General features: G+C 42.1%; 1 protein-coding gene across 5 annotated transcripts in view; it reads right to left on the minus strand.

Moving 5' to 3' along the window:
• The window catches only part of ELMO1 (engulfment and cell motility 1), a 318,949-nt gene that overhangs the window by 254,469 nt on the left and 51,840 nt on the right, over nucleotides 1-12,640 (minus strand). For all 5 annotated transcript variants that reach the window (XM_077916521.1, XM_077916522.1, XM_077916518.1 and 2 more), the window contains exon 2: nucleotides 2,485-2,638. In XM_077916521.1, the coding sequence (XP_077772647.1) occupies nucleotides 2,485-2,562 (78 nt within the window). In that variant the 5' untranslated portion in view covers nucleotides 2,563-2,638. The remainder of the gene's footprint in view (nucleotides 1-2,484; nucleotides 2,639-12,640) is intronic.

A 12,640-nucleotide genomic window follows, 5' to 3' on the forward strand; every position in this document is an offset into this window, starting at 1 on the left:
GGAAGCCAACACTCAAGGAAGGGCTTTGCATAAAGTCCTAGACGGGTCCCTATAATGCACAGTTTGTCTCAAAGGGGTGGTAAGAAACTACCATTGCCCTTCCTGAAGGCTTCTGGTAACAGCAGCAGCTTTAGAAGGGGAGATTAATAAGTACATGCCTTTTATTCAGATTTTTAATTGTATTAATATAAATGTAAATTAGTTCTGAGATGCACCAGTACGAGTAATAGCAGCACGAACAAGAGCATTAAGAGGAATTTTGTAAGTGCAGCAACACAATGCTAAAAAATGAGGGTGGGGGAGGGCTGCTGCCATACAATCACCTTAAGGACATCATTGCATCCATTTCCATTGACATTAATGACCTGGCGTGGCGAAAGGAGCTCAAAAGAACTCCAACATCCTTATTTTGGCTGCACTGAATAGTGTTGTCTAGGCAACTCCATCACATTCTATGGCGAGTTTATGCTCCAAAGCCACAAAAGAATTCCATTTGTATAATTCCATAGTTTCACCCAGATGTATGTTTTCCAGACTTTTGATAACTAGGACATGGGTTGGGGGAAGAGACAGAGGAGGCCGGATTAAAACAGAAGGCACACTTTGTGGTTTCTTACAAAAAGTACATATATTTATCATGTTCTTAATCAACTTCCATAAGAATGTGTAGGTGTCTATCTAATATGTGAAGATAATGACATTAACTTTTGGCATCCTCTCCTCCCCTTTGCTCGCTGGTCAATGCTCATTAAGAGAATCACACTCTCTGGGCAATGGAAACGCTTCTAAGATTCATGATATACTGCAGGCTGTATCAGAAATCCCAACAAATCCCTTTTCCCTCCTGCATGTAAATATCATTATCCATATAATGGCAGGCAAAAGGGGAAACCGATGCTACAAATACCCTGGGGCAAAGTGTGGCAGATGTCTGCAGCATGCTGGGTTGATTTTCAAAGCACATTTCAGCTCCTCTTGGGATATACTAGGGTGCCAGGATACATGTTCTGGGAATCAGTGGCCAAGATAGCAACTTTAACCAACCGTATACGTTCCAAACATTGAAGAGGCTACTTCTGATTTTGTTCAGAAAACTGGAAAACTGTAGGCTACAGTCCAATTCCACATGCCTACTTTATTCTCAAGCCTAGAATGCATCCTGTGCACAGTTCATGATTTGTCATAAGCAAAAAAGACAGTAACAAATGCCACTGCAAAGCTTCCTAAAGTGAGTTGAATTGCACTACCAAAAAAAACTGCACGCAACAAACAGTTCAAATGTTCTGCTAGAGGCAAGCCAGGGGGGGGGGGGGAGGGAGGGAGGACAAACAAATCCAGGCTCATGTGGAGTGGCTGCATGAACACCTTTCCTGCCTTACCTATACTAGAACACCAAGGTGTGGGGAGATTGGAGAAAAGATGAGATAAAGTGCTCCGACTTTTTGTTGGTGTGAAATTTCAGCGATTTCAGGAAGTGGACTGTTTGTTCTTGCTGTGCCTGAAGTGAAGAGCCTTGGATTCTGGCTTTGCAAAGAGGCCTGGATCATTTTAGTAGTGTCACCACACTCATTCTAAGGTTATTTCCCTAGGCCAGAAAGGAGCGGCAGTGGGGGATTTCTACTTGCATGAAACAGCAAGTAGAACAGAGCTATCTCCGCCACAAGGGCTATAACTGCAGCAAAAGTGAGGTTGCACAACGACAATGAAGCACTGTTTTGAATTGGACAGATTTCTCTGCATCAAGCAGTCATATCAAGGCTGAGGCATAGGCTGCACTCCAGGTTTAGCCAGATAGTCAGAACTGAGGAAAACACAGGAGCACAAATGCATTAGAAAGCCTTTTGTAGACCCTTCTGTCCAGAAGAACCCAAGAACCGGCTTGGAAGGGCAAGTCTAGTCCAGCCCCTCAGAGTACTTCAGTTTAACAGTTAAAGGGCATTCTGAAATTCGTTATGCTAAGTACCAACTAGATGTCTTAAGTCACACAGCCAACAAGGAAAGCAATACTTTTAACTCCGACATAGTATCCATAGTTCTAGTTACAAGTAGGTAGCCGTGTTGGTCTGCCGTAGTTGAAACGAAATAAAAAAATTCCTTCCAATAGCACCTTAGAGACCATCTAAGTTTGTTATTGGTATCTGAAGAAGTGTGCACGCACATGAAAACTCATAGCAATAACAACCTTAGTTGGTCTCTAAGGTACTACTGGAAGGAATTTTTTTATATTATCTATACAAATTCTAATCCACTCTTCCTTTATGAAGAATTCATGAAATTGTATAATCAGTCTATAGAAAATTACAACTTAGTTCAACCAATGGCTGAAGAAGACACCCCAAATGCAGCAAATGTTCAGTTTAGGGGAAAAGGAGGTGGTAGTTCCATAATCTTATATACATGGTTATCTGGAAGGCAAAATGAGTATTAAAAACTGCCTATGTAAAATTTCGTGGATATGTAGAAATACCAGAATCAGCCACTTACTTGATCAATTTCCGTCAACTTGGGGAAGGCGCCAGGCCATTCTATAGCCACTTTCACGATATCTGCGGGAGGCGGCATTTTTAGTTGTCACTGTTCTTCAAAGCTGGTGAAACTGAGCACTAAATGCTGCAGAGTGTCTCTGTTTCATTCACAGCTGGAGGAAGAGAAAGAAGAGAGAGTACTGTTTAAAACAGATTAAACACAAATACATCTATTTGCATCATTTGGCAGGTACACAAAAGGTGTGTATGTTTCCGAAAGATTACACATATTCACACACTAAAAGTTTGAAATTATTCAGTACTATATTGCACAGCATGCAAGTAGACAATCTGCTCAAAAGATGGCTGAAGCACTAAAATGTACTGTGAACAGCAGCCATGCACTAGATAGGTTTTTTTTTTAAAAAAAAACAAAACACATAGAAATTATCTGAACTATATTGCTAGAGAAAGGCTGAAAAAAAGATTGAGCATTGCATTCCAGAGTTTTGGAGAACCAAAATAACCTGTTAGATATTCTAGTCCATCACCTTTCAAGAAGCATTACCCATGAAGTTATGACCAGAAAACATTTCCCCTTTAATTATGGCAATGATCCTTTGTATGTTCACAAATAGATCATTGCACTATAGCAACCAGGATGTCAGGAGGAAGGCAAAATAGAACAGCACTAGACAATGCAGCAACATCACTTGGAGAGAAAAATGCATTCAACTCATTATATATATAAAGCACTTCTGATTTGGAATATATGGGACTCATCCTTTCACGACCTATGCCTTCATGATCTAAAATAGCTTCATATAGTTACACTGCCATGCAAACCAACTGATACTGTGGGCAGGATTTTTAAGGGCCAGTACCCTAGTCAAGGGACGCGGGTGGCACTGCGGTCTAAACCACAGAGCCTTGGGCTTGCCGATCAAAGGTCGGCGGTTCGAATCCCCGTGACAGGGTGAGCTCCCGTTGCTTGGTCCCAGCTCCTGCCCACCTAGCAGCTCGAAAGCACCTCAAAGTGCAAGTAGATAAATAGGTACCGCTCCAGCGGGAAGGTAAACGGCGTTTCCGTGCGCTGCTCTGGTTCACCAGAAGCGGCTTAGTCATGCTGGCCACATGACCCAGAAGCTGTCTGCGGAAAAACGCCGGCTCCCTCAGCCTATAGAGCGAGATGAGCACCACAACCGTAGTGTCGTCCGCAACTGGACCTAATGGTCAGGGGTACCTTTACCGTAGTCAAAACTGGACAACATACAAGCTCCACTTAGAACTGGGGCAATATTCCATTAAAAACAAGTTTCTAGTCATAAAGATGGAAGGTTGAAAGAAAAGAATAGTGAGTGTGAAATATAAGATATTTAGATGTCCCTGCTGTAGGACTTGTAATTTAAAAGTAAGAATCACGAACTTCAGTTCAGATATCAATTTATGAGATGCTAGGACTTTCTCACTGTAATGGCATAAAGGCCAAGGAGTAACTGAAAGATAGCTTGGGAAATAATGAACCAAGCACAACTACCAGAGGCTCCAGACTTTGAAGACTGCGGGGCACAAAGGGAGGGGCACCAATAAAATCATACATAGAATCATTTTTCCAAAGCCTTAGTCTTGGTCATACAATCCAGACCTACTTACCAGACCTGATAGGTCAACCACTACCTGCCTGACTCCATCAAGGGCTTTGTAATCCACCATGTTGCTATAACACAATATATGTGCTTGTTCACACATGCCAGATACCTGGCAAAGCACTATGAACTCATGAACTCCAAAGGAGGGCTGTCATGATTCCAGAGTCCAGCAATGACCACCAGGGCAGTGAATCAGAGGTGGTAGTGTTACCATCTAAGGAACCAGACTACAAGTCCTATCTCCAAGCCTGATGCAAGAGAGTGGGAGCCCACTGAGCCAGAGCTCACAGCACCAGGGTCTGCACAAAGGCACCTTCTCCTGAACCTGAGGATCCAAACACCTTTCACACTGCCTCTCCAGTCCCACAGTGTAAAGTGCATCAGGTCAGATGCAATGGAGCACAAGGCCATAGGATGGCCCTTTAAGAGACACCAATTCTCCACATTTTTTTGTAGGGGCAAGGGAGAGGTGGACTGGAGGTTGGGATCTTAGTTCACGCCCTACTCTTGTTGGACAAAGTGACTCATTGGGAGCTCTCCATGGTGCTGAGATGACCAGCCTCTCTGGCGCCTTAGATCAGTGGGACCACAACAGGACTAAGGAAGCTACTCTCCCTAAGAAGTAACTCACTCCCCCTGCCCACTCCTTTCCTCCTCCTTGTCCCCACTGCCATTGCTCAAGGGAAAAGCACTCTTCACATGCAAGTTGTTACCAAATCATAAACTGGAAGTGAAAATAAGGCTGCAGTCCTAAGCATGCTTACTTGCAAGTTAAAGCTGTCAAAATCAACAGAACTTACTTCAGAGAAAATATGTTTAGGATGGGGGCAATGATGTGAAATACACCATTCTTTCACTTTCAAGTCTAAAATGTGGGGGAAAGCTTCTGTCTGCTCCCACCCCCTCCATTTTTTGTTTTGTTTTTTGATGCTGCCACTGGTGGGGGAGAACCTTCCGGGATTCCTTCCTCCTATGCATTTAGGGGGACGCGGGTGGCACTGTGGGTAAAACCTCAGTGCCTAGGACCTGCCGATCACATGGTCGGCGGTTTGAATCCCCGCGGTGGGGTGCGCTCCCGTTGCTCGGTCCCAGCGCCTGCCAACCTAGCAGTTCGAAAGCACCCCCGGGTGCAAGTAGATAAATAGGGACCGCTTACCAGCGGGAAGGTAAACGGCGTTTCCGTGTGCTGCGCTGGCTCGCCAGATGCAGCTTTGTCACGCTGGCCACGTGACCCGGAAGTGTCTGCGGACAGCACTGGCCCCCGGCCTCTTGAGTGAGATGGGCGCACAACCCTAGAGTCTGGCAAGACTGGCCCGTACGGGCAGGGGTACCTTTACCTTTACCTTTTATGCATTTAGGATGGCATATAAACTAGAACTGAGTCTTTTCTCAGACCTTGAATCAACTTGTTTGAGTTCTAATATTCACACAACAGTCATCTTTTCTCCCTTCCTTTCCACCATAAAGAATCCATACCATCAGGAGTGTGGAGGGGTAGGGATGATATAAAGAGTTACCATCCACATCCCCGTCTCTCACTCTCCTCCGCATTTCTCTTATGAATACAGACGAGAATAGAATTGTGTTCACACCCTGCTGGCTTCCTCTGCGGGAATCAGAGTAAAAAAAAGGAGGCATGTGTCTGAGCAACATACACTCCTCCCCAGTTAGGCATAAAGACAATTACATCAGCTTGGGGGTCTTTACAGAGCTAAGAATTTAGGTGTCTTTCCCCCCCTTTTGGTAAACATGGACCTCATTTTCAAAACCAATAGCCACAGTTCTGCTTAGTTTAAATTTTAAAAGATTGGAGAAGGTAAAAAGTCTGACATATTAAGCATGTGTCATTCTGACAGCTAACCAAGATATGCAGCATTTGTGATTTTGGATGAGGCTTAGGCAACTGCAGAAGAATGCATTACACATCATCCCAAAGTTTGGCAAAAATTAAAAATGTAGATGCCAGGAGCAGTTTTTAAAACCAAAATAAATTACACCATTAAAGTACAAGCTCTGGGACTTAATGATAGTCAGTACATTGTGTATTCCTTCAGAAAAGTACGGTAATATCAAGCACACTGCAGCTTTTTGTGAGGGCCGGGATATCCTGCTGCGCTGCAGTAATTAAGTCATAAGCTGAAAGGGTTGGGAACATCCCTGGTGCAAGTCATTAATAGGAAATGCATCAGTTCTCAATTTGCCTACAAGGCTCTGGGAGATTTAATTCAATACCTGAGCTGTTATAGGCAAGCGTTGTTAACATATAATTTTTTAGAGTGTCAGGTTTTGAGCTGGAGGGGCAGTTTACCTGTATACTTCCCCGAATTTTATTTTTGTTATAATATTCTTCTGTCTGTAAATAAAAGTTTACAGTGTGCATGCAGGGAGTGTGTAGTTTGCCTCTGAGTGGATGTGTTGCCAAGGATACACATGACCCAAGGCTATTTTGAGATATTTCCTCTGTTAGCTGCCCATATGTTAGTATGCAAGGCCTGGGATCAGGGTTCCATCAAAAACATCTTTAACTATAAATCCCAAGACCACCTGTAGTAGACAAGCTGTCAGATTTGTCTGAATAGGCACCCGCAGCTGAGTTAACATGTGACCAATTACTTGATTACAGCCAGACCTAACAGTACTGTCACCATGCAAGACATACGGTGAGGGGGGGGAACACTAAGAAGTGGATACCAAAACACATGCTTGGACAAAAGCACTGTTCGAAATTAGCCAGGCACCAGGCGCATGTTACACCTGGCGTTTGACCACTTGTGACCAAGTGAAGATGCCTGGGCGCCAGGATGGCTCCTGACATCATCATCTGGGGATCGTTGGCTCAGGACTGTTTTCACAAACTAATACCCCATCCTGGAGAATCCTATCGGTTATATTTTATCTGCACAATCAGAATGAATTTCTGGAATCAAATTGCTTTTTCTGTGCAGCCTGAGCAGGAGCAGTCACCATTAAGAAAAAGAGGTCAGAATAGGCCCATAAATACCTGTATGTGGATTGTCCCTGGATCAAGTGACTTTTCTTCTTTAAGTTCTCAAATCTCTTAACTCAAATCGAGGCTGTCATGTGAACTAACCAGATGTTTAATTGAGACTCAATCACAGTCAGTCCAAGGTTTGAAAAATAAGACTTTAGAGAAGTCTTGCCCAAAATGGCAGCTAGGCATTCCGCTTTGGAGGCGACAACCTTGGTTTAAGGAGCCATTTGGCGCCTAGTTTATATATCTGTTTCTAACACTGGACAAAAGTGGGTTCTGGGTCTGAAACACTTAAAGACAACTGCCTTTAAAGAAGGTAAGAGCAGCCCTGGTGAATGAGGGAAGCATTCAGCTCTTACAGTAGGCAGATACCTATGGGAAGCTCACAAGAAGGGCATTACAATAGCCACCCCCTGGCAATACTCTGAGGGATGCTGCCTCTCATCCCAGAAGAAGGACGCAGCAATCATGACTAGCACTCACACTGACTTTTAGCACACTGGGATTTTTACAAGTGGGCCTAGTCTTGAGAAATGGTCTGCCACTTCCTCCATATCGCCCCTTTCACTTTGAGTCTTTATTCACATTTATAGCTCACTCCATCTCAAAGGATGAGTAACAACTGCAAAATCCACCAGGGATATGAAAGCACCCTTCTCTGAGGGCACAGAGACTGGGAAAAATTGAAATTCTTGCTGCTCAAGAAAGGGGATGCAAAGCAGGAAAATTGCTTAAAAGTAAAAGGTAAAGTAACCCTGATTGCAGACGACTCTGGGGTTGCGCGCTCATCTCGCTCTATAGGCCGAGGGAGCCGGCGTTTGTCCGCAGACAGCGTCCGGGTCATGTGGCCAGCATGACTAAGCCGCTTCTGGAGAACCAGAGCAGCGCACGGAAATGCCGTTTACCTTTCTGCCGGAGTGGTACCTATTTATCTACTTGCACTCTGATGTGCTTTCGAACTGCTAGGTTGGCAGGAAAAGGGACCGAGCAACGGGAGCTCACCCCATTGTGGGGATTCGAACAGCCAACCTCCTGATTGGCAAGCCCTAGGCTTGGTTTAGACCACAGTGCCACCCACGTCCCTCTGCTTAAAAGTAGTGTTAATAAAAAGAATTATCTTCTAACCCAGCTTTTTTAAAAAGATTCATGTATGTGAATCTAATAAACCTATTTGTGCATAAACATCTGGGGGAATGTTTCAAAACTTGGGACACTTCCTGACTTTCAATCCAGCATGTGGGTCACAATACCAGTTTTATTCACGAGATTCATTAGGCTTTAGAAACAATTACAGCTTAATCCTATGTATGTTTACTCAGCAATAAGTCTCACTTTGTTCACTTAATTCCAAGTAAGTGCAGATAGTAACAGCAGTCTCCCTGCTCTTTTGCTACGACAGACACAAGTTACTTTTGGAACAAGAAAACCAGAGGCTTGAAATTCTCGTTTCATGTTTCATGAAACACTAAATGGATGTTTCACCATTTCTTGTAGTTAAACTATTTAAGAACATCAGTGATCTCTAACGATCAGTTGCAATAGACTCTTAATACACCCCATGTGAAGATTCACTTATAAAGCATAAGAAAAAAACAAATTCAACTTCCAGTATTAGAAAAAAAACATTACTTCCTACACAAGTGAGTACAAAAGGGACATTGCAAAGGGTGGTGGGGCTGTGTTGCATAGCCACATGTTACTAAGCACAATTATTACAACACGCACGCACACACACACACACACACACCGCTTGTATTCAAGTCTAACGGCCTAGGCTTACAAAACCTGAAGCAGCAAATTTAACAGAAAGGGCCTTCTGAGAGCAAGTCTGATTAACAATTTTAGAAAGATAATACATACTAAATTAATTCCCCCAAGAGAGTTATTTTTGCCGTTTAAATAGCATGGATGAGCAGCCAACTCTAAAGGAGTTGTAAATTCTGCCTGCTGGATAATACATTAAAGCCAGCACAGTGAATTCACACTGCAGATATGCAGAGAAGCTTCCTTGCGGCATTCTTTAATCTGGCAAATGTTCAGCTGTTATCACCTCAGATTTGAGCACAATGAGCCCAACCTTAAACCAACTGAGAGTGAAACCATCTGCTGCAACAAGGTGGGCGAGCTATAGCCCTTCCACCAGCCGCAGGCAGCATGGCCCATGGTCGGAGGCAAGGAGACACGACCCAGCAACATCAGGAGTCCTCCATGACTGTTGCAACGTCTTATTTCACCCTTATCTGGTTTAACTACATCATAATACATAACACAAGAGAAAATAGCAGTCGGTACCTGATATAAGCTTCCAAGCTATTGCCATAGTAACATCCTCAGCATCGATGTGCCCCTATGATTTGCAATCTCCTTTGGCTCTCACGTCTAGGTATAATTCAGACTGCGGAATCTGGTCTGTAAGGTCCTGCCTATTCAGAACCTAGTTACGTTGCCATCCCAGAGAACTGCGGTTTTGTTCCTAATTTAATGGCACTACAGCCCACAGAATGTTTTCTGCACACATGTGCATAGCCTTTGAGCAATGGTTGCACTATACAATCCTAGTAACAGAAAGCTACCGAATACAACAAGCTACCCACACAATACCCGCTCCACGTTTGTAAGGACGTGGATCACTTAGTGAGGCAGCACATACAGTTGGAACTCCCTGCCATTTGAGACCAAGCAGGTGCCTTCACTGTGCCTGCTAAAAAACATTCCTCTCTAGACCACCCTACTCAGATGCTTAGAAAGTTGAGGAAATTTTAATTTGTTTTAATATTTTAACTTTTATAATGCTTTAAAGTAGGGTTGTGAATTTTTCTTGATTGATCTTTCATAATCTGCTATTGTAAATCAAGCAATATATAAAGTTTATTAAATAAATAAGTTTGCAAGGTGATGCTCTCCTAATGCAAAATGTAACTCTGCCAGATCATCTGGCACAGCAGTTCACATGCTGGCTCAGATTAAAAATATTTGGATATTGTTGAAAAATACTGATTTACTAGACCTGGAAGGTCATAATAGATTTGGGTGGCATGCGTATTTATGGTATGATAAAGTAAAAGCACATAAAGGATTCCTGAATCACATAATAAGAAAGTCAATAGACGAGATATGGAATAAATATAAAAAATTATTGGAATGAAAAACACCTTGGTGGCTCTCACCCTTGGAAACGATATCAGTGAAAAAGTTAAATATGACAGGGAATTGGGCCACCTATATGGATTTGTTAATTGAGGCAGAAGACCAGTTAAAATTGAAGATGTAAAAGAATTTATGACGAATTGGTTACAATACCACCAGGTAAATGATATTTTTAAGACAGATAAAAGAAATGGTTTTGATACAATAAGATCAAGGTTTGAAATAGACCTGTTGGACAATAATGTGAAAGTATTATTGAAAATGTATAAATTACTGTTAGACTAGCATACAAAGGATGAAGAAGTTATAGCTGTAATGATACATTGGGCTAGGGATTTTGGGTATAATATTCAAATGAAATCTTGAGAGGAGAGAAGAAATTAAATTTACTGCATGTTGTTTGCTGAAAGAAAATTATATGAAAATGATGTATCGTTGGTACCTTACACCGAGTAAAATTGTAAAGATGCATAAAATAAGTTCAAAACTATGTTGGAAGTGCAAGGAGAAAGAACGTACTTTTTACCATATGTAGTGGTCTTGCAATAAAGTAAAGGCTTTCTGGGAGATGATTTATAATGAATTAAATAAAATGTTTAGAAATACATTTGTACTAAAACCAGAGGCCTTTCTGTTAGGTATAGTAGGTGAAGAGATACCTAGAGAAGATAAATGACTATGTATGCAACAACAGCAGCGAGAGTACAGTATTGCTAGCCCAGAATTGGAAACAAGAAGTACCATCGAAAGACGAATAGTAGACGAAACTGATAGACTATGCGGAGATGGTGAAATTGACAGGGAAGATCTTAAACCAGGAAGATCAGGTATTTGAAAAAGACTGGAATAAATTTTTACATTACTTAAAGGACCACTGTAAACATCTAAAATCACTGGCAGGAATGTGAAGATCCTTGTAATGTGAAATTCTTATCATATGGGTTTTTTCAAATGGAAAAAAATAGTAACTGGATAATAACTTTGCATTATAGAAAGGACCCAGGGAGGGAGGGAAATCCAATTGTTCTAAGGAACCTTTTATTTTTTTGGATGTGTGAAATGGTTAATGTAATAAAGATATACAAAAATGTGAAAACTATCTATCTATCTCTATCCGCCTGGCCTTGCATTCTGGTTTCAAAACAGGCCAGTCCTACGTCTCTGGAAAATTCACTATCAGGTTATGAAGATGACAGCCATTTACTGGGCACCAACCTGGAGTTTCATTAACTATCCTAGCTAACAGCTTCCAGAAGACCTAGATATTTCATAAATTTGCCTCATCCTTTTAAAAGCCACCCCCACAACCCACCCCTCGCAAGAATAATCACCTCCAATTTTCTGTCTTCAACTTACTACCAATGAAGTTTGTTCAGCAACTGTGAGTTCTAATAATATGAATTGGGAGAGGGGTTTTTTTCCCCATTAACTCTTAATAAGAGCCACCATAATCCCATGCACTTTATTATGTTCACCCTTAATGTTTTTCCTAAACAGGCAAGTTGCAATTGCATTTACGTTTGCTTTTAAGGAAGATGCTCTAATCCCGGTATTGGGGGAAGGCATTTCTGTGCCACGTGTTCCCATCTGCGCAGTTCCCCTTTTCAGAACATCAGCTCTCAGATCCTAAAAACACGGTGATACTCATTACTGGTTCCTATCCAGGAAAACGACAATGGTGCATACAAGTTCTATGGTTATACCCCATGCACCAAGCAAGAAAAGCATCACCAATAATTAAGGTTTGTGAGCTTATCACATCGCAGTCAATATGTAAAAAATCAACATAGATTAGAACCTACTTTTGACATTCCTAAACTGTATTCCCACATGCAATACAATTGATCAAAACTTAAGGGGAGCCTAGTCAACTCAGCTGCTTTGCATACAGATTTAGTATTCTGTTTCAAACGAAATTCCACCTTCGGAAGACATTTCAACATAGCCAAAGCATTAACCTTTTTGGTAACTATAAATGAGGGTCTTAAAGATAACCCCTTGTGTATTCATCATTGCTGTGTCTAATTGTCCACATGCATGACCATAGTGGTTGTTGGAGGAAATCTAATGGAATGAGTTAAGGCGAATGACCAGCATCCTGAAAGGCAGCACACTCTTTTGGAAAACTCTTAAGAGCCTCTTAATCACCCTTGTTTTCGTTTTTTTAAGCTTTCTCCGCAAACAACTGTGTTTTGCTGCTGTGCTCAGGAGAAATCACTGTTTGCTTAATGCAGCTCCACAAAGGCTCTCGCAGCACGAAACATTTCAAAATAAAGTTTTCAACTGAAGTAGGCAATTCAGAGCTTCCTAGGGGGGTTGACGCCTTTCAGGGGAAAAAACCTTGGAGTGCTATAATTTTGCAGGAAAATTTGTCGCGCTGTGAGGGG

This window comes from Podarcis muralis, chromosome 12 (assembly GCF_964188315.1).
Source record: "Podarcis muralis chromosome 12, rPodMur119.hap1.1, whole genome shotgun sequence".
Classification (NCBI taxonomy): domain Eukaryota; kingdom Metazoa; phylum Chordata; class Lepidosauria; order Squamata; family Lacertidae; genus Podarcis; species Podarcis muralis.